General features: G+C 52.8%; 1 protein-coding gene and 1 long non-coding RNA gene across 6 annotated transcripts; one reads left to right on the plus strand and one right to left on the minus strand.

Annotated features, from left to right (window-relative positions):
- Positions 1-17: 17 nt before the first annotated feature.
- KCNK17 (potassium two pore domain channel subfamily K member 17) lies at positions 18-19,179 on the plus strand. 5 transcript variants are annotated; one of them, XR_013416120.1, is made up of 6 exons: positions 18-516; positions 3,502-3,616; positions 9,771-9,931; positions 10,295-10,469; positions 13,863-14,014; positions 14,652-15,394. XR_013416120.1 is itself a non-coding variant. In XM_077999094.1 (5 exons), exons 1-5 carry the CDS (start codon positions 280-282, stop codon positions 18,346-18,348), a joined length of 885 nt encoding a protein of 294 aa, XP_077855220.1. In that variant the 5' UTR covers positions 18-279; the 3' UTR covers positions 18,349-19,179.
- LOC144340364 (uncharacterized) lies at positions 5,114-9,260 on the minus strand. The gene is made up of 2 exons (XR_013416425.1): positions 5,358-9,260; positions 5,114-5,224 (listed from the first exon to the last, which is right to left on the minus strand). It is a non-coding gene; the product is annotated as an uncharacterized LOC144340364 (long non-coding RNA).
- Positions 19,180-27,806: the final 8,627 nt, after the last annotated feature.

The raw sequence follows: 27,806 nt of genomic DNA on the forward strand, positions 1-27,806 counted from the left end.
CTTTCTCCTTCTCCCTGGCCTAGGCCTATCGGGTGGGCACCCCGCATACATTTGAGGCGGAGCCAGATGCCCACAGTCTCAGAGCCTCTTTTTGTCCCTGGGATTGGATCCCAGGGCTGGGTGGGGCCAGGCTGTCCCATTCCCCAGCACTCCTCCTCCCTGGAGAAACCGGGCACTGGCAGGCGTTTGCAAGACGAGAGACGAGCTGAGTGCCTGGCCTTTCCCTCCCACTAGGTCCCAGTCCACCGCTCCCGGCGCCGGCTCCCCGCCTCTCTAGCTATGTACCGACCGCGAACCCGGGCGGGTCCCGAGGACAGGGGCTGGGGCTGCGCGGTGCCCAGCACTGTGCTCCTGCTCTTCGCCTACCTGGCTTACCTGGCGCTGGGCACCGGCGTGTTCTGGACGCTGGAGGGCCGCGCGGCGCAGGAGTCCAGCCGCAGCTTCCAGCGCGACAAGTGGGAGCTGTTGCAGAACTTCACGTGTCTGGACCGGCCGGCGCTGGACTCGCTGATCCGGGTCAGGGGCGAGCAGGGCCGACCTGGGCGCGGCGGGATGGCGTAGGGGGCCGCGGGGTGCACAGGCCGAGGGCGAGGGGACCTACTCGGGCCCTGGTCAGGCGTTTCCCGGTCAGGGAAACGCCGGGAACGTAGACGCGGGCACTACGGGGGTGGGCATTCCTGCGTGGGGACCAGAGGGTTGGAGGACCTCGGAGGAAAAGACCCTGGCTCTAGCGAGAGAACTGAGAGAAGCCGGGCTGAGTCCTCCCTGGGAGCGAGAGGGCATGCTGGCCCGGTGAGGAGGCAGATGCCTGGGGACACATCCCAATTTGGGGGCGAGGACGAGGACGGCAGGGGGCGCGCGCGTAACCGGCCCCGCCCGGCCTGACCCGGGAAAGGGCGCGTTTGGGCCTGCTGGGGGGTCGGTTGCACCTGGACCCATGGCGAAGGGCTAAAGGCCACACTTGGCAGCTTCCAGCCGGAGAACCCGGGCGCACGTTTGCGAACTCGGGGCTGGGACCGCAGGGGCGCCGGGTCTAAGGATGCGCAGGAGCGCGAGCGCGGCGGTAGGAGCCTGGGGGAAGGCGCGCTTGTCCCGGAGGGTGGGTGGAATGGGCCCCAGGCGTGCTGGCCTGGGCCACCCACAACGCAGAGAGGGGGCTCGACGTGCGCAGACCCGGGTTCGAGAGGAGGGCGGACGCAGGGCCTCTCTCTGGCTGAACCCGCTTTACTCCGAGTCTTCGGACACAAGGACTGGGCGCGCCGCCGCTGCGCGGCTGCCGGGAAAGGCTGAAGGCGGGGTTCAGGGGAGGACTCCCAGGTAACTCTGAGCAGAGGCTCCTCGAGGGTGGGGCCTAGCGGGGCGGAGGAGGCCAGGGAGGGTTCTAGGGGTGGCGCATCTTCCCACTGAAGGGACGCCAGACTGGCAGCTGCTCGATTTGGCGGAGGCATTGATGTCCCGGGCCCTGGCTTGGTTCCCCACCCCTTTGTCCAAGAGCCCAGAGTCCAGACAGCTGCACGCCAGCCCCGCCTTGCAGTCCTGGTGGCTCATCCATCCAGAGTCTCCAGCCCAAAGCCAATCCCCGGAAGGTGGCGGGGAACCGTGCCAGGGTAGGAAGGGACCTAGCGCGGAGCGGAAGTGGTGTTCTGAACCCTTGGACTAGGCCGATTCGGTGAAGTCAGGAGCTAGCCAGGGCCAGGCCTATCTCTACTAAGGACCTAAAGTGGTTCCTCCAGCTCCCCACCTGCGGACTTCTGCAAATACAGCCCGACTGCTGGGTCCTGGTGCTGAGGCTGCCTGCCATTACCTTGCAAAGGTGGTGAACTTCAACTACAAGCAGCCTGGGCCCAGGGAGATGGCTATGATGGTGATGATAACAGTAAATGCCTCTGTGCAGCGCTTACCGTGTACCGAGCACTGTTTCCAGTGCTTTACCCATATTTACTTGTTTCAGGCTCACCTCCCTCACAGGTGGGTACTGTTTTCATCATCCTGTTTCAGAGGTGAAGAAACTGAGGCTCAGAGAGGTTACATACGAATGCATGCCTCCATAGCCAGGAGCTGGAGCTATTAACCAGCATGAGTACTGCTTCAGTGTGGACCTGTGGATGTGGGTGCTTCCCAAGATTCCCAGCCAGGCTGTCATCTCTTTGGGCTTTCCCTTCAACTCCCTCTACCCCCACCTCACCCCCTTCCTCAACCCTCCTGTGGCTTCAGCTGTCTCCAGTAATAAGGATGTGGTATCCAGCCCAGATCTTCTTTCTGAGCACCAGATGTGGACATGCAATTTCTGAAATTCCTCAAGGCCAAGAGCAAGCAGTCCTCCTCCTCCCAGCCCTGCTCCTCCGCCTGTCCTAAATCTCGATTGTCTGCCCCATGTCCACACACCCTCACAGTCCTCTGCAACATCTCCTTTACTGCCTATACTAAATAGGGCCAGGTGCCTAGGCTTCTGAATATCTCCTCTCTGTTCTTCCTGGACCACTCCGTGCCAGGAGACAGGCCAGGGCCCGTCTGTCACTCACCTCTGCAGGAGTCTCTCCCCTCTGGTCAACCCCTGCTATACTGCCAGCTGCCACAGAGCACACCAACCTGGTCGTACTTCCCCTTTGCTCAGTGACCTTGGATGATACCTGCTACTTCATACCTGGCATGGCAAAGCCAAGCACAGCTTGGCCTCAATCACTTCTTACCAGTCTCCTTAATCTAGGTCCCAGGCAGTCTCACCTCCCAGCTTCTGCACTGCTGTCCCATCTACCTAAACGTCCTTCTACCAGAAGCAATCCTACCTGACCCTCAAGGAAGGCCCAGATAAAACATCACATCCTCCATGAGGCCTCTGCTCCTACCCAAATGAGAATGAACATCCTTCTTCCCCAGAGTCCTACAACATTATATGCCTAGTAATGATGATGATAGCAACTGCTAACACCATGTGCCAGGTACTAAGACTACACATAATACCTTGTTTAACACTCACAACAACTCTATGAAGTAGGTACTATTTGTATTACCATTCTACAGGTAAGGAAGCTGAGGCACAGAGAGAAGTTGAGCAACTTGCCCTGGATTGTGTAGCTGCACTTCCTCCTTAATGCCCAAAGTGACATTGACTGCATCATATTAGAGTTAATTAGGTTTATCTGTGTATCACTGAGGGCTGGGGTCATGTCCCCTAAAAGCACCACACGTCATGCCTGGCCTAGTGTTTGTTTCAGGAATGGGAGTGAGCAGGGGAGAAAATGGGTGGTTGTTTTACTAGGACTCCAACCTGACCTAGCCCCTGGGTAAGGTGGGGAAGCAGCTGTCCCCATGGTAGCTGTTGGTAGCTGTACCTGGTGAGCCCTTGGTGAAAGGGGTAGAGCCTCCTTTCCCTGGTGGGCTGGGATCAAAGGGTAATTGTGAGGGCTGTGTGTAGGGGTGGGTGTGTGTGTGTGTGTGTTTTGAGGTGCAGGAAATCCGTCACCCCACAGACCCTGGTGGTCATTGCAGCCTCTTCCCCAGGACGTCGTCCAAGCGTACAAAAATGGGGCCAGCCTCCTCAGCAACACCACCGGCATGGGGCGCTGGGAGCTCCTGGGCTCCTTCTTCTTTTCTGTGTCCACCATCACCACCATTGGTAAGGGCCAGATGGGGCCAGGGGGATGGGGGTGGGGAAGGAGGCAGCTCCCTGAGAGGCAGCAGGCTGGTTGCCTTTTGGAGGGGTTACCTAGAGCCTCATGACTCCAAGTGCAGTCCGGCTCTGCAGCGTGGACACCACTTGGGCGCAGTCTCAGGCCTCACTACAGACCTGCTGACTCAGCCTCTGTAGCTCACCCAGGTCCCTGGGGGATTCATGTGCACCGTTGGAGTTTGACAAGCACTGCCCTAGGGGATTTCTGCCCCACATGGCCTTTCAGGACACAGAAATCTCCCGGTACAGCAAGAAACATGTCTCTGGGCCCAACAAGGGTGCCAGTCTCCTCAGCTGAGCCCACCTACCACTGAGCCCCGGGAGTGGTGGTCAGGAGAAGTGGGGGGAAAGTTAGGAAAGAAGAAGGAGTAGAAATCCAAAGAAAGAGCTTTAGACCCCCCTGCTTCTCAGCCCTGGGGGAGGGGGCCATTCCTCCCACCTCCTCGTCTCCAGACCCCATTCCCACAGGCCTCTCTTCAGCTTGCAGACAGCCTCCTCCACTCCTCATCGCTATCCTCCCCACACACAGGGACGCCTGGAGTAACCCTCCCCTGGGGAAGAGCTGAGGTAGAGCTTGTCTCAGGAGGGTGCTGAGGGGCTGTTGTGCAGAGAAGAGCAGGCTAGATCCCTGCATGACACAGGACTTGCCACCAGGTGGCAGGCTGATATCACCGGTGACTTGGGCTAAGGCCTCCCAGCTCCTGGCCAGCCAGGATCCTCTCTCCAGGACACCAATATCCCAGCCTCCCCACAGGGTGGGGTAAGGCAAGAGCACCCAGAGGATTCTCCATCTAGTTTTAAATTGGCCAGAACTTCTTGAAAGCAGACCTCAGAGCTACATGGGAGCTTGGGCAGTCCTTGAGACAAGCATGCTTGGGAGGCACCCCAGACCCCAGGGGCCCTGAGCCCCTGAAGGACTGGCAGGATGGACCGATTCATCTTTACATCCCCAAGGGTCTATTACAAGGCCCAGCATACAGCAGCCACTCAATAAATACGGCCACGTTAAGGAATTCCATTAAATATGCATTCACCAGGCATGTATTGAGTTCCAGGGTAGCAGGAGATCTTAAAACACAGTCACCATAGACCAGGCCTCCCAGATTTGGGGGTCCTTTAGTCTGCAAACCCCACACCTCCCACACTCTTCCCCAGGCCTGTGACTTTGACCCACCAAATTCAGAGTTTTGCTACCTCTCTTCCCACCTCTCTTCCCAACTCTACCACCCCTAGCCTAGATTATGTCTCTGTCCTTTCCTCTCCACTCAGTTTCAACCAGCTGTGAGGGTGAGGAGGGCAGAGAGAGGAGGGCCCTGCCCCACCTCCCCAACACAGTACACCTGAGGAAACACCTGTGGTCTTCTTGTACTAGGCACTGTGCTGGGCACTTTGACATTTAAGATTTCAGTTTGTCCATATGGCAACCTCCAACGATAGGTCTTATTTTCTTTATTGTTTGAGATAGAGTCTCGCTGTGTCGCCCAGGCTGGAGTGCAGTGGCATGATCTTAGCTCACTGAAACCTCCGCCTCCCGGGTTCAAGAGATTCTCCTGCCTCAGCCTCCTGAGTAGCTGGGACTACAGGCACCTGCCAACATGCCCAGCTAATTTTTGTATTTTAGTAGAGAAAGATTTTACCATGTTGGACAGGCTAGCCTCAAACTCCCGACCTCAAGTGATCCACCCACCTCGGCCTCCCAAAGTGCTGGGATTACAGGCATAAGCCACTGCATCCAGCCTATTTTCATGTCACAGACACAGATGGGCACCATCTCCTCCAGGTCATACGGCTAATGAGCAACAGAGTTGACTAGCCATTGTGGAGTGAACAGGAGGGGAGTGAGGGTTCTGTGACGCTGACCACATGTGTATGCACATACACATGGGAGGAATTTGGAGAGAGAAGGAGAGGGAGATGGGAGATGAGGTACATCTGGAATGCCACAAGGGAAGAAGGGGTATTTTGAGAGGCTCAGCGGAGGGCAGCCTCCTCAGCAACCCCATTACCCTGGGACCAGCACCCTGTAAGGGCAGTACTTTCCAAGCCCTAACACAGCCCTGAGCCCAGAAATCACTCATCTATGAACTCCATTCCTGGCTTGCTCATTGGTTCTCTCATTCATCCATCCGTTTGTTCAATAAATAAATTGAAGGCCGGGCACGGTGGCTCCTGCCTGTAATCCCAGTATTTTGGAAGGCAGAGGCAGGTGGATCACATGAGGCCAGGAGTTGGAGACCAGCCAGGCCAACATGGTGGAACCCCATCTCTACTAAAAATACAAAAAATAGCCAGGCATGGTGGCGGGTGCCTGTAATCCCAGCTATTTGGGAGGCTGAGACACGAGAATCGCTTGAGCCTGGGAGGTGGAGGTTGCAGTGAGCTGAGATTGTGCCACTGCACTCCAGCCTGGGCAATAGAGCAAGATTCTGCCTCAATCAATCAATCAATCAATCAATAGCGTACCTAGTGTGGGCCAGACACTGGTGTTGAGGATACAATGGTAGCCAAAATTAGCAAGTCCTGGCCCCTGGGGAGCTGACATTCTAGTGTGAGGGGACACACATTAAACAGATACATGGACAATAATCAGGTAGTGGGGTGTGCTTAGAGAAAAGTAAAGCTAGTTAAAGGGGCCTCATAGTGATGGGGGCACCTATTGTAGATAGGGTGGCCATTCAAGGACTCGCTGATACAGTAACATTGAAGCAGAGACATAAGTAAAATAATGGAGCAAACTGCTGATGTCTGAGGAGAGAATCCTCTACCAGCAAGTGCAAATGCCCTGAGGTGGGAGTGTGACTTGTATGTTTGGGGAGCAGTAAGGAGGTCCAGGTAGGTGGAGAGGGTTGGAAACAGGAACTGCATTCAGAGAGAGTACAGAGGAGACCAATCATAGAAAGACTTGTAGGGTCCTTGCAGGATGCCTAGAGATCCCAGCAAGATGCCAGGTGACAGGAGACATGCTGGAGTGAGAGGTGGATTGGGTGGGGCTGTGGCTACCCAGTGTTCAACAGGTAGGATCATTGACATCCACTGATTTTGCTGACCTGAGGGATGGCTGAGAATAATGGGGTGGAAAAAAAACCATTTAATGTCAGCTGAGAATGCTGTAGGCCTCTATGGGGCTCCTTTCAGAGCTGGAATCTTAGTGTCCCCATCCCACTGGTGAAAACTGAATGGGGAAAAAAAACAGGAAGAGAGGAACTTGGCAGGACCTACAGCTGGAGGAGGAGAGGTTGGTGAGGAGGCAGGTGGAGAGGTGGGTGGAAAGTAGGAGGTTTACCTCGCCCTAGATGCCTGCAGAAATAACTCTCTCCTTTAGAAGAGGAAACCCATAAAGGCCAGAGGGGGAGGTAGATGGAGACTCAAGAGGCTTCTGAAGTCCTCAGACCGGAAGCCAGTTCACTGGAGTTCCATCATTCATTTATTTAACAGACATTTAGCACCTTGTATATACCAGATGCTTGCAGGCTCGCATTCCCTTCTACAGTGTACCTCAATTCCTCATTTCATCGTTACCCCCCACTATAGGTGGATGTCAGCATCCCCATTTTACAGGAGGAAGTAGCGTTCAGAAAGGTCAAGCCAAAAGAAAAGAAAGAAAAGAGGGAGGGAGGAAAGGAAGGAGGGAGGGAGGGAAGGAAGGAATGAATGGAGGGAGGGAGGGAGGAAGGAAGGAGAAGAGATCAGAAGAGAAGAGAAGGAAAGAGAAAAAGAAAAGAAAAAAGAAAGCTGGGTGCAGTGGCTCACACCTGTAATCCCAGCACTTTGAGAGGCCGAGGCGGGTGGATCACGAGGTCAGGAGATTGAGACCATCCTGGCCAACATGGTGAAACCCCATCTTTACTAAAAATCCAAAATTAGCTGGGCGTGGTGGCACGTGCCTGTAATCCCAGCTACTCGGGAGGCTGAGGCAGGAGAATCGCTTGAACTAGGGAGTCAGAGGTTGCAATGAGCCGAGATCGCACCACTGCACTCCAGCCTGGCGACAGAGCAAGACTCCATCTCAAAAAAAAGAAAGAAAGAAAGATCGAGCCACTTGCCCAAGGTCCCATAGCCTGCAAGAAGCTGAGCTGGGATCCAAACCTAGGAGGTGCACCAGACTCCAAAGCACATGCTCTGGACTTTTACATACTTTGGCCTCTCTTAAGACCCCTCAGTAAGATGGGGGTGGATGTAAACACTGGTTTCAATATAGTACAGACAAGTGTAGGATGTGTGGGCACAGTGACCCCATCTGGGCAAGCAAGAATGTTAGGCAGTGATAGGAGGCAGAATGAGAGGCATTTGTTCATTTACCGATACCTTCATTTTTGTATTTCCTCATTCATTCATTCACCCATTCTTTATGCAGTCAACACACATATAGTGAAGAGCACCTATTAAGGGTCAGATCCTTTGCCACTTGCTGAGAATATCATGATTAAGAACCAGTCCCAGGCCGAGTGTGGAGGCGCACGCCTGTAATCCCAGCACTTTGGGAGACCAAGGCGGGCAGATCACCTGAGGTCAGAACTCGAGACCTGCCTGGCCAACATGGCAAAACCCTGTCTATACTAAAAATACAAAAATTAGCCGGGCGTGGTGGCCCATGCCTGTAATCCCAGCTACTCAGGAGGCTGAGGCAGGAGAACAGCTTGAACCCAGGAGGCAGAGGTTGCAGTGAGTCAAGATTGTGCCAGTGCACTCCAGCCTGGTCAACAGAGCGAGACTACGTCTTAAAAAAAAAAAAAGACCCAGTCCCTGCTCTTGAGGGGCTCAGAGCATATACTTGATATACTTGGAAGAGGCAGACATGGAAACAAATCTTTCTCACACAGTGCAAGGGACAGTGCTGGAGGGGGCCCTGGATGAGGAGCAGCTGCACTGGAGAGTCAAGGACTAGAAGGGTCGTTTATATTTATGTGGGCAAGGAGGGGAGACACTCTTCATAGAGGAAGCATTGTGGTCAAAGGTGCAGAGGCATGGTGGACCTGGAGAGTTCTGCAGGCCAGCAATGTGGCTGGAGCTGGGGAAGTGGGGGCACCAGACGAGTCTCAGAGAAAGGCTGGACGAGAGCTTGGACTTTCCCCAGCAGACAGGAGACTCGATGATCTAATCAGGTTTGCATTTTGGTAAGACAAGACTGTGGTGGTGATCAAGAAGGGTGGAGGCAGAGCTGGAGGAGAAAAGAATGTCCAGATGGATAGAATCTTTTGTGAACATCTTTTCCTTCCCTAGCTTTCCCCCTCCCTATCTTGATGATCAGAGACCCTCCCCCCCAACTTCTACCTCCTCCCCTAGGCAGCTGATGACTTACCGTCTGTCCCTGCCTCCCACTGAGGTTTATGAGGGAGCCCCGTTGTGCTAGTTTGGGTCCTCCAGGAATCAGATATCAAGACAGAATTAGATGCACAAAAGATATATTGAGGGGAGCCTTTGAAGGATAAAAGAGAAGAAACAGGAATTAATGGCAAAAGTCTCAGACTGCAAGCAGCCCTGATACCTGTGAAAGGAGAGAGGGAAGAAAGGAGACTGGAGTGGGAAGAGCTGCTCACTGCAGTGCGGCTGTGAGAAAGTCTGGACCAGGCCATGGGGATCCCAGAGCAAAGGTTGCAAGAGGAGTGCTGCACTGGGCAGGGATGACCAGCTTCAGTGCCCCACTGTGCCCAAGCAGGGCTGGGAGCCACGTGGAGACAGCGCGGCCTCAGCCTGAATGGCGCAGTAGATCCTGAGAGTGCAACAGCAGGAGGCTCTGCCCCCTCCAGCATCCCTCTGCCCACCCAGAGAGGAAGGACATGAAGAGAGGAAGAGGAGACTCACATTTGGTGGGTTTGAGCTCATGCATGCAGCTTAGCCTCCTAGAGCTTCTCTGGCCTGGAAAATATGGCACATAATTCTGATTTGGAAGGATGGTTCGAGGGTGCACTGAGGGAATGAATGTACAGGGTGCCCTGCACAGTGCTCAGCACAGAAAAGGAGGGCCTTGGCAAGTATCAGCTGCCCACATCTGCAGTGGTTAGAATGAGGGTCCTGGGGGTTGGGCCCAGGAGTGGGGCTGTGGTGGTGAGTGGACAGGGCTGGGCTGGAAAGGTCCCCTGAGTGCCCCCTCTCACCTCAGGTTATGGCAACCTGAGCCCCAACACGATGGCCGCCCGCCTCTTCTGCATCTTCTTTGCCCTTGTGGGGATCCCGTTGAACCTCGTGGTGCTCAACCGACTGGGGCATCTCATGCAGCAGGGAGTAAACCACTGCTCCAGCAGGCTGGGGGGCACCTGGCAGGTGAGGGGGCTGCTGGACGGGGTGGGGATGGGTCACTTCTAGAATGAGGGGCTGCGGTGGGAATTGGGGTTACTAATGAGAAGAGGTGGGAACAGGGGTTACCGGTGGCGTTGTGATGGGATTGGGGGTCACTGGTCAGAATAGAGTCCTCAGTGAAAAAGGACATTAGTGGTGGAAGCGGGGTGGGACTGGGCAGACAGGAAGGACATGAGTCACAGGCTCCAGGCAGGGAACCTGGAGACTACGGACCAGGTGAAGAGCCCCCTTCTTACTGGGGAGAGCTCTGGCCTGCCTCCAGCTCCCTCGGCTCCCATGCGTGGGGTAAAGGCCACAGGAGGCCTGGGGACACTGTTGTACCCACAGGACCCGGGCAAGGCGCGGTGGCTGGCCGGCTCTGGCGCCCTTCTCTCTGGCCTCCTGCTCTTCCTGCTGCTGCCACCCCTGCTGTTCTCCCACATGGAGGGCTGGAGCTACATGGAGGGCTTCTACTTCGCCTTCATTACCCTCAGCACCGTGGGCTTTGGCGACTACGTTATTGGTGAGAGTTCCTGGCGGTGGGCTGGCAGGGACATATGGCTGCCTACTCCTCTCACTCATCTGCTCCCGCAGCTGGCGCACCTGCTGTGTGCACGCCATGTGGGGGCTTTTAGGCCCAAAATCCGGAGACACTGTCCTACCCGCCTTTGTTGTGTGACGGGGCTGAGGTCGCTCCGGCCCTTCGTGACCAACGCAGAGAGGTCTGACAGGTCCGCAGGCCCCCCTGTTGTGCTTAGAAGGCCCCACATGACGGGAGTCCCGGCCTCCCTCCCTGGTCCATGCTTGCCCCAGGCTCTCCCTTCCCCACTTCACTCTCCCCCCAGGGAACGCCAGTCCGTCCCACTGCTCCTGGACTGGAGGCCACAGTACCCGCGGATCAGGCAGTAGGGTCTGGGAGACTCCTGGAACCCAGCCTCCCCAGAGCCCTGTGGGAAAACAGTTGGCAGGCAGATTCTGAGTGCCAGCAAGAAAGGGTCTCATGATCAGTGGACCCAGGGTGGGTTTAATCAGTGGTACTACACGGGCCCCAGAAGCCAGCAGCCTTGTGTAATCAGGCTGAGGCCGATGCCCAGCAGGTGGCAGTGGAGGGACGTGCTGCGCCGTGAGGGAGTGGCTGCGCCCCAGCTCAGCCTCATCACCGCCCCTTCCTGTCCCTGAAGGTGCCGCTGGCACCACCACCGCGCTAGCCTTGAGGGGCTTCGTGCCCTCCCTCTGATCCCGGACCCTATCGCGGGGAGGAGGCCTTGCCCTTCTTCACTCCTTCAGCGACAGAACCCAGCCTGGAAGAATGAAGTTTTACCAAAGTAACAGTCAACTAACTCCTCAGGCAACCTACAGCAACAATTGTCACCCCCATTTTACGGAGGAGGAAGCTGAAGCTCAGAGAGGCTGAGCCATCTGCCTGAGATTGCACAGCTAGTAAGATATGAATCTTTATCTATTTGACTCCAAAATTCATACTCTTTCCAGACCACCTAAAATGTCTCCTCTCTGGGCCTCAGTGTTCCTGCCTATAAAATGAGGCAATCCCTAGAGCTCCTCAGTGCCGTCTAGCCTGTTTGCAAGGTTCCCAGGAAGAGGGGTCAGGTGTTGGGGCCTCACACTGCCCCCTTCTTGATCTCCGTTATCCTCCCTTATCCTAGGAGGTCTGTTGCTCTGGAAGGAAATTCTTGGGAAGATTTCTTCCAACTGGGTCATGCTCCCACCTTTACCCTCAGAGTAGAGAGATGTGTCTCAGGGCAGCTGAGCCCAGTAGCTCCAAGGGCCATACCTGCACCCTCGCAGCTCAGAGTATGATTCTTAGATCTGTCATTTCTTCTCTATCTCCACTCTGCCATTTCCCTAGTCCAGGCAGGGTTGTTGCATATAGCTGCACAGGTTGGGCACTGCACAATCCTATAGTTTTGCTACTTACACAGAGCATAATAAGGATGGCACCCATGGGCTTGTGCAGCCTCTCTCCTTGTCCCCTGTTGGCTCTTATGACCTTAAATATTACAAAGGCTATGAAGTCACCTGCCCAACTCCTCTGAAGACCTTCATTGTTTTCCCATAGTTTTAGGATAAAGTCCAAAATCTGTAACCCCCCTCCTACCAACACAATCTGACTGAGGAGACCCAGTGCAGGCTTTAAGCCCAGAGGGACTGCCCGGGCCTGGGACAAGGATGGGCAAGAGCACTCCTGTCCAGCAGCCACTGCAGTGGGCAGAGTTGCCCCTTCACCACATCTCTGGAGACTTGCTACCTCCTGGGCCCCTCGGCAGTCATGGCAGTGCCTCGTAGCAGGTCACCACAATGAGAGCCCCAACTGCTTTACCTTCAAGGGATCCGCCTTATATAGATGGAGACATTGAGGCCTGGAGGAGGGAAGGGAGTTGCATAAGGTCATAGAGCAAGTGAGTCAGGGCAAGTCTAGGATAAACTCCCAAGCCTGGGCCCTTCACACCACCCATGTTTCAGAGTCTTCCATGCCTATTCCTCAAACCTCTCAGCTCTCCTTGTCCTCCCCTTTCTTGGATGGGGATACTAAGGTCCACCACTTGGCTACTGGGTGTTCATGTCCCTGCATCAGCAGCCACAAGAAGCGCTGTCTTCATAGCCACTCCTCTGCCTGAAGGCTGTGGCCAGAGCCACCCCCAGGTCCCGGCCGGCTGCTCCTCCCCGGCCCCATAGCCCTCAAGCCTCCCAATTGCATTTGCAGCTCAGTTGAGCGCCTTGCCAGCTGCCAGGTCTCCTGCCACTTATGATTTCAACTTAAAAAAATAAAATAAAACGGGGAGAAGAGCACTTCCTCCACTCTGTCTCCAGGAGCAAGCCAAGCTGGCGGGTGGCAGGGCCAGAAAGCCGGCTCACCACCTGATCTCATTTGGGACCATCAGCGGAATCATGGCCCCATAACCCAATCAGCCTAATCCAATCCCAGCTCCTGCCAGGCAGCAGAGGTCAGCTCCCAGGTGGCAGCCTCATCCCCATGTGGGGGTCCTAGAGAGGGGCCCAGCCTTGGGGGACCTAGAGAGAGATGCTGTCTTGGGGCCAGCAGGACAGGATGAGGAGTAAAGAGAGGCATGGTACAGGGAGCAACGACAGAAAAGGATGACGAAGAAATAGGAGGGGAGATCTCTACCCTTTGAATGATTCCAATCTGATGAGGGAGGCAACACAGACCTCCAGGGAGGGAACTAAATGATAGAGCAAATCCTTGGCAAGATTTATCTAAGACTCACAGCAGCTCCCATCCATCCCCTCTCTCGGCCATACTTACCCAGCACCAACTTCGTTGGGGGCGTCTGGTGGTGAGTGAAACCAGCAACCACCTATAGGTCTTGGGCACCTGTTATGTGCCAGGCACCATTCTGAGCACTTGAGCTGCATCAGCCCGTGTGATCCTCCCAACAGTCATAGGAGGAGGACTCTTACTGTCTCCATTTTACAGATGAGGAAGTAACTTTCCCAGCAGACACACATAGGCCATGAGAGCAGCACGTGTAACAGAGGAACCCAATGTGGTCTGTAGGGAGGAATGTCTGAACTGAGGTCTGCAGGATGAGGAAAGTTAACCAGGCCAAGAAAAATGGAAAATGAAGAGCATTTGGAACTGAGAGGCCATAAGTACAAAGGCCCAGAGGCAAGAAGAATGATAGAGAGGGCAACGGGAAAAAGACCAGAATGACCAGGCAGTCAGAGGGCAGAGGTGTGCTGCAGAAGCGGGCAGAGGGCCTTGAGGATTTCGACTTCATCCTAAAAGCCAAGGGGGCACAGTCGTATTCCCCATCTCACAGGTGAAGGAGGTTCAGACAGGTGACTGAAGAACCGACTCAGGAAATATATTCCGGTGGTTCCCAACATATTCCAGAAGAATCCCATTTGGGATTCTTCCCAAATCCCGTGGCTCCAGCAAGCTACCTCCTTTCAGATACAAGAAAACCAAACAGAGACTGGCAAATACTAGAGCGGACATCGAAATCCTCTGGAGGCTTGTTAAAATAACAGATTGCTGGCTGGGCACGGTAGCTCACGCCTGTAATCCTAGCACTTTGGGAGGCTGAGGCAGGCGGATTGCCTGAGCTCAGGAGTTTGAGACCAGCCTGGGCAACAATGGTGAAACCCCATTTCTACTAAAATACAAAAAATTCACCAATCATGGTGGCAGGTGCCTGTAATCCCAGCTACTTGGGAGGCTGAGGCAGGAGAATCGCTTGAACCTGGGAGGTGGAGGTTGCAGTGAGCCGAGATCGTGCCATTGCACTCCAGCCTGGGCAACAAGAGTGAGACTCTGTCTGCAAAACAAAACAAAACAAAAAAATACAGATTGCTGGGCCTATGCCCAGGGTTCCTGATCCAGTAGGTCTGGGGTAGGGGCCCCATCATCTGCATTTCCAACAAGCTCTCACGGATGCTGATGCTGCCGGCCCCAGGGGCCACACTTTGAGAACTGCTGGGATGGAGCATAAACAGATTCCCTCAGAAAGACAAAGAGGAAATGTAGCTCCTAAATCCAAGTGCCAATCCAGGGAGGCTTTCTGGAATCCTTTGCAGGTGACCATGAGGCTAGGAATCTCCATGTTCTGTCCCACTGACCCCTCAACTTGCTTATATGAATCAAACCATGTATCTCTGTTTCTGTTTGAGGAATGTGGTCCTGACTTTCCCAGGCCTCCATCCTCTGACCTCGCCTCTTCCCCAGGGATGAACCCCTCCCGGAGGTATCCACTGTGGTACAAGAACGTGGTGTCCCTGTGGATCCTCTTTGGGATGGCATGGCTGGCCTTAATCATCAAACTCATCCTCTCCCAGCTGGAGACTCCAGGAAGGGTATGTTCCTGCTACCACCACAGCTCCAAGGAAGACTTCAAGTCCCAAAGCTGGAGACTGGGCCCCAACCGGGAGCCAGAGGCCCACTCCCCACAGCAAGAATGCTATCCAGAGGGACCTATGGGAATCGTACGGCATCTGGAACCTTCTGCTCAGGCTGCAGGCTGTTGCAAGGACAGCTAGTTATACTCCATTCTTTGTTTGGTCATCCTCCTCAGTAGCAAGACCCCTGATTTTAGGCTTGGCACATGTCCACCCAAACTAAAGACTACATTTTCCATCCACCCTGGAGGCTATGTGCAGCTATATGATTAATTCTGCCTATAGGATATACAGAGACATGTCCTGGGTGACGTGGGATGTGACTTTCAGGTCAGGGGAGGCATGCCCTTCTTCCCCACTTCCTTCCTTTAGCTGGCTGCAATGCCGATATGGTGGCTGGAGCTCCGGCAGCCACACAGCACCATGAAGTAGAGGCAATGTTTGAGATTGATGGCACAATAAGATAGGAAGAGTCTGTATCACTGATGATCACAGAGCCATCCTAACAAACCTAGACGGAATATCACCCGACCTCCTTTATGTGAGAGAGAAATAAACATCTTATATAAAACACCATTATTTGGGTTTTTCTGTCATTCATAACCAAACCTAATTCTGAGTATACCCAGAGACAAAGGCAGCATCTGAGACTGGAACCTACACAGAGAGAAACTACCTTCTCCCCAGGTGAGTTTGTCTAGGGCTGGTGGCAAGAATGGATTGAAGGCTGGACTGCCAGCCCCCTACACCTTCAGAGAGCCACCAGGTAAACTTGGTAAAGATTTGCTGATAACTCTCAGGGCCGATACAGCCAGCAGGCGGCTGGTCTCAGCCCAGCTGCTGAATCCTTACTCTGTGGCTCATTCATACCACAGAAAAGCCAGGGGCAAGCCAATGGACTCCTCCTGACTCACCCTGCCCCACTGCATTTGAAGGCTCCCACAACGGTTTGCAAAGCCAGGTAGAGTTTGCAAAGGCTACTTCTGTTTGCGGAGTGTTACCGAGGGTTGCTACTAAGACAGCACATAACACAGTGGTTCCCACCATACATACGTATAAGCACAGCCAGAGCTCCTGGCAGTACCAGCTAACACCTGAGGTCACCTGGGGCAGCTGGGCTCTTGGCCTCAGTGGGCACCTGTGATTCCATTCCCTCCACCCATCTTGCAGGTGGCATCCCAGGGACCCAGGGAGTTCCATGTGGCCCCTCCCTGTGACCATCTTGGAACTGGGTCAGAGTCAACCCTTTGGCCAAGGAAGGAGTAAAGGCCGTTACACCATCTCACTTGCGCCATCCATCCTGGCCTCGCGTGGACGAAGGCCAGACCCAGGGGCAGCACCAGAGAGTAAACAACAGGGCCTATGCCCACTTCCTAAGGCCCACAGGCTGGACAGAGGAAAACGGAGGGGAGGAAGAGATTGCCGAAGTGTGGAAGTGGCATGCTTTGTGCTTAACACGCTCCAGAAGGAGGACCTAGCAATTCAAAACTCTTCCTCCTGGGAGCAAGGAGCAGGCCAGTGTGTTGGCTTAGTCACTGTGGTCCCAACTCGATCTCACCTCAGACCTCTTTGTCCTCATGCCTGGCCCCACTGGATTCTCCCACAAAGCCTTCACTCCCGTGCCCACACCCACCCTCATGCTCAGAAATGCTTGCCCCAGAAGGAACCAACCTGGGCTGCTGGGGTGCCCAGAGGAAGGCTCATTCTTGACCAGTTCTTTGTCTGCTTCTCAGCCAATGAAAAGAATAACTGGAACTCTGAAGTCAACACCCAGGAGGTGGGAGGGGGAGTGGGGAAGGGACAAAGGTGAATAGGGTAGGGACAGGTGTTAAGAAGTCATGTTGGGAGCCACCTGGAGAGGTCTGGATGTGGGAAATGTACAAAAACAGAGTATCAGACCTCAGTTCAGAAACCACAGAACAGAATGGACAGTGAGGCCACAAGCACGAGGGAGGGAAGGTAGGAGTGATGACAACATGAGGGAGACAGCCCAAGAAAGCTGTTGCACAGTCTGCAGTAAGGAACTGCTTGCTTCTCGCCACCTCAGCCAGGTCACCCAAAGCCTGGAGGAGGAGAGAAAGGGCTGCTCTCAGAGCGTGGCCCTTAAGGGTGCTGAGTTTGGAACCAGCCTGCCTGTGTTGAAATCCTGGTTCCACCACTTGCCAGCTCTGTGACCCTGGGCAAATCTTGCATCTGCAATTTGTTTCCTCTGCAAAATGGAGATAAGAGCAGCTTCGATCTGCAGAAACGAGACGAGTGACTGTGCACCCAAAGGCCTGAGAAGTGTGTATGTCAGCCTTGAGGAGGCGCCACGTGCGTGTCAGCTGTCATCATCATTCCTAGCCAGGCTGAGTGGACAAGAACAGGAGGAAAGCAGATGCTCTGGGGCCCGGTGGCTATGAGGCAGGCAGCGCCTTGGCTGACCCCCTCTCAGGGCTGGCCAGGCAGGCGGGCTGAGCAAGTGGTGACGCAGGATGGGGCCCTGCCCCTGGGGGGCTCCCAGGCTGATAGTATTGCTCTGCTGGCCAGGATAAGGCAAGTGGACATGTGTGACTCACAGGGAGCCTCAAGGCGGAAACTGGGAAGTGAGTGTCCAGTGTGCAAATGTAGGGCCCAGGGACTGACCACTGCGGGTCCCAACATGCCAGGAGCAGGCAGACCTCTGGCCCCAGGGGCCACCTCTCTCCGCCCTCTCTGACCGCTGAGGCAAGATCAGATTCAACATCACTGGGTAGTCCACTTTAAAACAGCGGCATCTTTTATCCTTATCATCATTATTTATTATTGTTGTTATTATTTATTGTTAGCATTTATTAAATGCTTATTATGTGCCAGGCACTGTTCTAAACTCTTTACTTGTAGTAAGTGATTTACTCCTCCTATCAACTCTATAAGAAAAGAACTATTATTTGTAATGCTGTTTGATCATGGGGAAACAGGTCCTCAGTGGATGTTAAGGCCAAAGCTACGTAGCCACCCGTTCCTGTGGGTTGTCACAGGAGTTGCCGCTGGCCCTCTGCAAGGGATAAATTCCCCTTGCCTGGGTGGCAGGGACTTTCTTCCTTTAAGCCCTGTGTGATCTCGACCAGCCACTCCCCTTTCTGTGCCTCAGTTTCCTCACCTGTAAAAGGGGGCTGGCATCAGGGAGTCTGCGTCTTACTACTTCTACTCCCTCAGCCTTGGACTGGATTGTTTTAATAAACATGTTTCAGAAGAGCAGTTTCCAACCCCACCCATCTCAATCCTCCTGGGCCTGTGTTTAGCATTTGGATACGAGGAAGGAAGTCTCTCTTTCTCTTGTCTCCGTATTTGTCTCTCTCTCTCTCTCAGATAACGTACGCACACACTCACAGGATCTGGAGGCAAAGAAAAGAGAAAATCTGCACAAAATTCCCCAGGCCCTGAGCCCCTCCCTCATGGCCTCGCCAATGCTGAAGGCCTGGCTGGGGGAAGGGCCAGACCAGACAAAAGGACTTGACTCCCTGGAAGCCAGAGGACCTTCACATCGGGCACGACAGCTACGCTGAGACTCCCATCTCCAGTTCCATCGGCCCTTACCTCACCCAGCCGCACCCCTGGGCTCCAGGCCTGGAGTGTGCTGCCCTGAAGTAGGCCCCACTGGCCCCCCTTCCTCCACCCTCCCTAAACCACACACAGTGCTGGTCTCCACCCACACTGGGTATCCCCAGGGAGGGGGAGACCAGGTCCCCAGGCCTCCCCTTCCACTGTCTGTCCCCCAGCCACCCACACACAGTGCTGCTCCCAGCCTCCAGCCTCACCGATGCTCTCTCCCAATCCCCAGGAGACACGGCTGGATCCTGCATCTCCCGACCCTCCTTTGCCCCTTACCAGCCAAAACTCACCCCCAACTAAAATCATCCTTTGGGGCCAAGGAGAGAGCCCCACCCTTCCCCAAGGTCTTCTCAGCCCATCCCTGGGGACTTTCCCCAAGCTTTTCAGTCCCTGCCCCACTCCAATCACAAAACCTCTCTCAACCTGTCCGGGACCCCGCATCAGCCCACAGCCTGGCAGCACGAAAGCAACCAGAGTTGGGTACCTCCCACCCTGTGACCCACTCCCTACACCCCACCAGCACATCGTCCAGAAGCGTGAATGCAAAACCATCCAGACCCCTCCCAAGAGCCGCAGACGGAACCCTCTGCCCCCTGCTTCCCCATGGGTTTAGGACCCTGTTCAGCTTTTGCCCACACTCCAACCTTTCCGCATCTTTATAGACCCTCATGTATTCTTTCCTGGACTCAGGTAGATGTATGTCTATATTCTGACTCTACCCCTTGCTGTGTGACATCTGAGAAGTCACATAACCTCTCTGAGCCTCAGTCTCCCCATCCATAAAATGAAAATCCTGATACCAGCCTCAGGATTGTTTTGATAAGTGTGGAGGAAGGGAGGTGGGGGAGTTGGTAACAGATGAGAGAGCATCCATTTCCTACCTTATACTTAATAGGGCTCAAAAATATTTGTGCCCCTCCTTCTTTTCTTCCTCTTGGTCTCAAGTTTCTCCTCCTTTGCCCTTTTTCATCAGGAAGCTTATGAAGCTCAACTGTACCTTTTCCTCCAAGAAGTCCTCTTGGACCTGCCTGCCTTTTAGCCTCCAGTGGACTTGGGAGGGGCAGGAAATGATGTGGGGATGGAAGGAATATATTTTTCAAAGCTCTGTTTTGGAGGGGGCAGCTCCCAACCAGCCCACTGGCCGAGGCCTCTCAGGGTCAGGCTATTGGCCTGGGGGCTTGGGGCCAGAGCAGAGGGGTGGGCGTGAGTCCTCAGCACCACTCTCTAGTTGTTACTCTGTCTTGGCTCCCTCTCTCCATCCACATTCTGACTTTCTCTGAACCCCTGAACTCCATGCGCTGGGTCACCAGGCTCCTTCCGTCTTTAACGTCCAGTTTGATCAGGCCTGAGAGGGGCCATGATGGAAGATAGGAGGAGAGAGAAGTTAGGGTTGTGTGAGCCCTCTCGCTGCGGGCCCTGGCTTTGGGAGTGACTGCGCTCCCAGGGTCATGGCATCAGCTGGGTGAAGTCATAGCATCACCCTTGTCCTTCGGCCCCAGGGTAGTACTGACTCCCCGCTGTGGCTGATCCCTGGGAGTCCTACTGTCTCACGCACATGGACCTGCCCACACTCCACACATAGTTTCTTCATTACATGCTCTTCAACGGGCCCTTGGAAAGTGCCATCTGTGCCCAGCAAGGACAGGACTGATCCCGACACCCAGTTCATCAATCTTTTACTCTTTCCCTGCAGCCCGCTGCGGGAGTGGGGCTCAAAGTACTGAATTAAAACCATGGAAGAATCAATTCAGCCACCTTGCCTAGGGAGTGACTTGCTCTGAGTGATGGCAAGAGGGTAGAGACCCAGGCAGGAGGCCAGGAAGACCCTGTCACCCTTGCCTGTGGGGACAGTGGAACAAGGAAAGGAACAGAAGCTCCCTCAAGCTGTGTTGTCAGTCCTGCAGAGAAGTTGGGCAGGAAGGGACGGACCATGTTCCCCACAAGGAACTCCTTCATCAGACTGGGGGCTTCATGGCATCAGAAACAGTGCCTCCCCCGTCTGACTAGGTGCTCCCTAGGTGCAGGGGCTGTGTTTAACTCATCTATTCCCTATATCCCCAATGTCTAACACCTCAGTGCAAAACTTAGAGACACAGAAATGGATAAAACATGATCCCTGCCATCTAATAGGGAAGCAAATTCATGTAAAAGTCCCCACCAAGCAGTGCAGTCCTTGTGCTGGTGGGCCCAGGTTCAGTCCCAGGCCTGCCACCCCCACTCCTGTGTGACCTTGGCAAATCACTTCACCTTGGGTGACCAACTCATTTCATCTTTCCTGTCATCCTCCCACTGTCCTGAGAAAGTACCATCTCCAAGGAACCCCCTTATTTCCAGGAAAAGTGGGACACTTGTGCCTCCCACTGAGCCTCCTTATGCCTCAGTTTCCTCAAATATGAAGTAGAAATGTTAATAGCGGTATCTGCCTTATATGGAAAGCTGTTGTGTGGATGAAATGAGTTAATGTAAATCAAGAACTAGTGTCTGGCACAGTGCAAGTTCTATACGATTTGTCTTCTCCATTTGAATTCCCCAGAAGCAGATCCCGGGACAGGATCTGGCTGCAAATAGTTTATTTGGGAAGTGATTCCAAGAAGCATGGAATTAAAACAAGAGAAGACAAGGGAAGCAATGCAGACAGCATTAATGAGCAGGTGACTGCTGTGGGCAGGTGCGCTCCTTACCACTGGAGACCTCTGCAAGCCTGCATAGAGCATGGCTTATGGTTGTCCGCTCTGAGGGGTAGAGAGGCTGGGGCTTATATTCCCCAAATCCCATTCCTCATCACTTGGAGTAGGATGGTGTTAACTCCCCAGCATTTGTGTATTGGAAACCTGCCACGTACATGAGCATGGTGGGTGCAGAGCAGGCAGGACACTGTCAGCATCTGGTACATATGTGTCAACCATTCCTGTGACATACAGGAGGCATGAGGGCAGACAGGAACACCCATTCAGCTATGGAAGAGGGAAGCCACGGCAGGAGGAGGTTACATCTGGGTGAGCTTTGAAGTATGTGTAGGAGTTTTTCATGCAGAGGAGAAGGCAGGCCTTGTAATGGTGGGTGCACAATAAATGTTTAAATGAATGCCAGGTAAGTTGAGAGTGATTCAAATGTTCAAATGCTTGAGCTAGTGGGGCTGACTCAGTGCTGGAGAGCCATAGGTGGTCAGAAGGGGAGGTGATACAGTCAGCCTGGAGGCATCAGGAAATGCTGGATCAAGGTATGAGGACCTGAACTGGTCCCTGATCAGCAGGTAGAGAGGAGGGAGGGTAGGCCAGGTAGAAGAACCTCAAGAGCTAGGCAGTGGAGTTGGAATGAGGCGGGACAGAAGGAGTGCCAAAGACAGGGAAGAGAAGGGAAGGAAAGGGAAAGGGAAAGGGAAAAGAAAGGAAGAAAGAGAAGGAAACAATTGAACTTGGGGAAGAAGAAGAGACACAGAACACTCCGTCACAGGGGTAGAAGGAGAACCACGGAGTCTGGCATCACACAGGTCAAATGAAGAGAGACCAATGACATGGTGGCATTGCGTTCTCAAGTCCTGAGTCCTACCCAAAGTGGAGGCCAAAGCCATCTGGAACACTTTGAGGACAGGTGAGCCACCAGGAGACCACTGTGAGCCCAAGAACATGAGCTTCGTGGGAAGAAGTCTGCAGGGAGCCTGGGAGTAAGAGTGAGCTGAGGGCAAGGCACTGTCCGCAAGCCAGAAGGGAGGAGGTTTCCAGAGGTTATTACCGGAGCTGCACAAATATTGTTGTTTTGACTGGTAGTGGAGATTATTTTATTTTTTTCCCCAGGAACCACAAGTGTGATGTGTGGGCTCGTTTTAGAACACGACACCACAGGGAGAGCGACAACCTCTGGCCTCGCCTTCCCCACTTCTCCTGGTGAGATGCTTGCATGCACACACACACACACACACACACACACACACAGGCACACACAAGTCACTAAAAAGTAACCCAAACCACAAATGTTTGATCCACCAATGCCAAAGCTCTGCTGGAAATTCCTAACTTCTTGTGATGGTAAGAATACCACTCCCCGACTTTTTTAAATATGTAAAGCAATTACAACAGTACCTGGAATGTAAAAAAAAAAAAAAAAAAAAAAAAAACTATGAATGCATTAGCTATTATTTAGAGGCTAAAAAGCTCAGCGGCTAAGAGCACAGACAATAGAGCCATGTTATGTTCAGAGCTCAGCTCCTCCACTCGCTGCTGTGTGACAGACTGTGGAAAGGTGCTTAACCTGTTGGTGCCTCGGTTTATCCACCTCTAACTTGGGGATGGTAATAGTACCTCCCACACAGGGTTGCTAGGATAAACGTGTTAATGCATGGAAAGAGCTCAGAAAATGGTCTGCCTCAGACATCAATAAACCTGAGTCATCATGTCATCACCTCCTGGCCGGGGAAGGAAGCAGAAATGACCAAACTCCCCATCCCACCCAAGCCTATGTCACAAACTCCCACTGCCTCGAAACCAACTATGCTTGGGCAGTAGTGTCCTGGGACTGGGAGAATGGAGGGAGGGAGAAGGAGAGAGAGAGAATATGAGCGACACCCAAAATTCATGCATCCAACAGGAAATAGATGCCCAAAGGGCTTGATTCCAAGATTGTGTGAATCTCCTGTTTTCACCCCAGAACTCCATCTGGGGCCTGGGGCCATGATCTCTCTGCCTACCCCTGGTAGGGAGGAGGGAGGTCTCATCCAACCCAGAGGAGACCCTGCTTGTTTAAGTTAAGCTAAGTTCCAGGGCGGGGCCGGCAGTGAACCAAGGTCTAGATCTGGTCATGGTTAGATGATTCTTCTTGGTTGGGTTTGTCTGGGGAGAGAGGAGGTGAAGTCATGTGCACCATTTTTCGGTTTGGCTTGGAGCAGTGGCTCTCAAGCTGAGTATGCACCTGTATCACTTGGAGGGCTTATTCAATCGCACGTCACTGGCCCCACCCCAAGTATCTGATTTCTAAGGTAATTTCCTTTTCTAACAAGTTTTCATGCTGATCCTGCTGGCCCAGGAAGCATGTTTGGAGAACCATTCGTTTAGGAGATAAACAGACCTAGACCAACCTCTCTGAATCCCAGTTCCACTCCTAGGAGCTGTGTGACCGTGGTCAGTCTCTTAAACTCTTGGGCCTCCATCTCCTTACTTTTTTTTTTTTTTTTTTTTTTTTGTGACGGAGATTCTCTCTGTTGCCCAGGCTGGAGTGAGTGCAATGGCGTGATCTCTGCTCACTGCAACCTCCGCCTTCCGGGTTCAAGTGATTCTCCTGCCTCCCAAGTAGCTGGGATTACAGGCATGCACCACCACATCTGGCTAATTTTTGTATTTTTAGTAGAGACGGGGTTTCTCCATTTTAGCCAGGCTGGTCTTGAACTCCCAACCTCAGGTGATCTGCCCACCTCAGCCTCCCAGAGTGCTGAGATTACAGGCGTGAGCCACCACACCTGGCCGGTCTCCCTATTTTTAAAATTGAGATTCTAATACTTGTCCTCAGAGTAGCTGTGCAGATTCAATGAGGACATGGAGGTGAAGTGGCCAGCACAGTGCCCAGCCCCCCATAAGTACCCACAGTGACTGTTGCTATTATTCCTTCAGTGGCTGGGACTGGGGTTTTGCTTGGGTATGTGTGCTTCCTCATTAATGATGTTCCCCCCAGTCATCAGCTGGGCACATGGCTTCCCAGAATAAAGATCACATTTCCCAGGCTCCCTTGAGGCAGTGTCACCTTATGATAAGTAGTGACTGACGGGTTGTGTATTAGATGGGATATTGGTTTGGCTACTAAAACCAGAGACACCCAAAATAGTAGCAGCCTAAGTAAAAGAGAAATGAATTTGTTTCTAATGTAGCATAAGAGTGTATGGCTCTTGTATCTTGTTGGTCTATCATTCTCAATATAAAACCTCCATCTCATCATGTAGGATGGCTGCTGCCACTCCTGCCATCACACCCACATCCCAGACAGGGGGAAAGGGAAAGGAAGATCATATTTCTTCCCTGGGAGGTCACAAATAGTAGCTGTAAATATGATATCTATTCACATTCTACAGGCTAGAACTTAGTCACATGACCACATCTAGCTCTACAGGAGGCTATAAAATGCAGTCATCAGTTGAGCTGCTCTATGACCAGTTAATGCTATTATTAAATGCTATGACTATGTAAGGAAGGGAGAATGGGCACAGCTTTTACAACAGGATGTAGTCAGCAGTTGTGTGTACAAACACTGGGGATTGTCCTTAAAGGGAGGGGCATCCATACCATTTCAGCCCTTCTTTCTTCCTGTTGTAGGAATGCAAATGTGATTCTCTGAAGTTCTTTGTCTGCCTAAAGTCTGGACCTCCCGAAGAAGAAAACAATTACCTCCAGTCCCTTCTTGAGTTTTCATTAACTGAACCCATTTCGCAGGAAGGAAGACCAAAGTCTGTCAACAAACCTGGATAGGCTTTTGTCACAAGCCCTTGTCTGCTCTTCAGGCAGTGGACTTTGTCCCAGACCCTTGCATGTTCTTCAAGACCATTGAAGTCTCCCTAGCAATCATTTATTCCCCCTTAACAGAATTCCTCTTCTCCCCACTCCCATAAACATGTTTTGACAGGATCCAAGCCTCCATTCTCTCTGTAAACTCAAGATGGTACACAAGCTTCTGTACCCCATTGGGAGCCTGGGTCTTCATTCTGAAGACTCCTGGGTATATATGGTAAGTAAATTTGTATGCCTTTTCTCCAATTAATCCACCTTTTATGAGTTGATTTTTCAGCGAACCTTCAGTGGGCCTAGGGGAACTTTCCCTCAGCCCCTACAGTACTTTGCCATGGTAGATTAAAGAAAGCCCCAGTTCTTCATCCCTCCCAAGATCCCTACCCTTTGCCATGTGACTTCTCACTCAGACTGTATGGGCTTGGCCATGGGATTTGCTTTAGCCAATGGGGCTTGAAAGTATTTGTGACATTGACTTGTTTATTCTCAGTCTCTCTCTTTTTCCCTTTCTCCGATAGCCACAAAGACATTTGTGGACTGACCTGCTAGAGGAAGATAGAAAGACATGGTGCCACTGGACATTTCATTTTGGCCCACAGTAACCAACGCCCATAGAATGGAACTGCCCGTGGGTACCCTTAGCGGGAAACAGGGAGAGAAATGAAACTACTGCTTTCTCAACACCTACCATGTCCCTGGAAATGTTAACTCATTTCAGTGAGATGGTGGTGCTAGGGCCAGCATTCAAGCCAGCCTCCAGCCTGACTTGTAAGCCCTGGGTGTTCACACCACCCGACAGTGCCTCCAAAGACAGCCTCTGACCCTGCTTCCTCGCCTGGCCACACTCCTCGCCCACTCCAGCACCAAGTCTGACCCCAAAACATCTCTGCGAGGGCAGACTTCCATGTTACAAAGTCCAGGGGACACTTTCCAACCTCACCTTACTTGCCCCTCTCAGCAGCCTGGCATCTGTGTGTCTGCGGGTCTCCTGGGTTTCCTCCTGCCTACCTGGCCACACCTGTCTTCCTTTCTCTCTCCTTCTTTCCCTTCTTCCTTTCTTCCTTCCTTCCTGAAATGGAAGACAACTGTCCTTCCTTGTCCAGCAAAGGGTCACTTCTGGAGAGCATTTAGTTACTCAAATGTTGGGCAACGAGGCATCCATTGTTCTGAGCTTAGGGGAAGAGGCAGATCAATTTGCATAAATCCTTTGAGATATTCAGGGAGAGGAATGTGTTGCACCAGTTTGCAGTAGTGACCTATGACCATGAGATTTGTGGACATATTTGGGCTATATAGCTCCAGTTCTCCCTGGTGCTGAAACTCAGCACTTAGCCTTTAGTGGTGAGTAAATCTCTAAGAATCTTGATAGTTACACATAAGGGAGTTGCAGACGGAGACACTAGAGACCCCATAATATGGCCGGTGGAGGCTGGAGCCCTTTGGAATCTCCATTGCAAGCTCATCTTCTGTAAACCTTGGCTTTCCTCAAGGCTCAGCCTTAGGCCATCTTCTTTTCTCATTCTCTGTTTGCTGCCTAAGTCATGAAGTACCCTGCCAAGATTTCAACAACCAACTACAGCTCGGTATCTCTCAAATTGTTATCTCTGAATCAGATGTCTCCTTTGAGCTCCTGGAGCTATGCAGTCAGCATCATCCCCTTCTGCATCATCTCATGGTTGAGGATGGCTGCTTGAGCTCCAGCCATTTGGTCTGCATTCAGTCAGAAAGGAAGAAGGAAGAAGAGGAGAAGAGCACACTCCACACTCCACACCCTATTAAGGAGATTTCTTTACTAAAGAACCAGTGCAACAGTTTCTTACATTTCATTGGCTAGAACTTAGTAGCATGGTCACATCTCCCCTCAGTGGAAACTGGGAAATGTAGTCCCTTAGCAGGTGACGAAGTGCCCAGCTAAATAGTGAGATTATGTTATGAAAAGGTAAGAGATTGAATAGTGGGTGGAAATCAGGAGTTCCTACCACAATGCCCCAAATCATAAACATGATCTTACCTCCAAAACAGGCCCGGACAGGGAAATCTATAGAGGCTGAAAGTAAATTAGTGGTTGCTTAGGGCTGGTGGTGGGGGAAGAGGGGTGGAATAGGAAGTGATAACTAGGCTGGGCGCAGTGGCTCACGCCTGTAATCCCAACACTTTGGGAGGCCAAGGTGGGCGGATCACTTGAGGTCAAGAGTTCAAGACCAGCCTGGCCAACATGGCAAAACCCTGTTTCTACTAAAACTACAAAAATCAGCCGAGTGTAGTGGCAGGCCCCTGCCTGTAATCCCAACTACTAGGGAGGCTGAGGCATGAGAATCACTTGAACCCTTGAACCCTTGAACCCTGGAGGCAGAGATTGCAGTGAGCTGAGATTGCACCACTGCACTCCAGCCTGGGCGATAGAGTGAGACCCTGTCTCAAAAAAAAAGGGAAGTGATAACTAAAGAACACAGGGTTTCTCCTTTGTTGTTGTTGTTGTTGTTGAGATGGAGTTTCGAGCCCAGGCTGGAGTGCAATGGCGTGATCTTGGCTCACCGCAACCCCCACCTCCTGGGTTCCAGTGATTATCCTGCCTCAGCCTCCCGAGTAGCTGGGATTACAGGCATGCACCGCCATGCCCGGCTAAGTGTGTATTTTTAGTAGAGATGGGGTTTCTCTATGTTGGTCAGGCTGGTCTCGAACTCCCAACCTCAGGTGATCCACCCATCTCGGCCTCCCAAAGTGCTGGGATTATAGGCATGAGCCACTGTGCCCGGTCCAGGGTTTCTTCTTGAGATGAAGAAAGTGGCCAGGAGTAGTTGCTCATGCCTGTAACCCCAGCACTTTGGGAGGCTGAGGTGGGAGGAGAGCTTGAGTCCAGGAGTTCAAGACCAGCATGGGCAACATGTTGAGGCCCCATCTCTAAAAAAATAGAAAAATGCAGGGGC

This window comes from Macaca mulatta, chromosome 4 (genome assembly GCF_049350105.2).
Source record: "Macaca mulatta isolate MMU2019108-1 chromosome 4, T2T-MMU8v2.0, whole genome shotgun sequence".
Lineage (NCBI taxonomy): Eukaryota > Metazoa > Chordata > Mammalia > Primates > Cercopithecidae > Macaca > Macaca mulatta.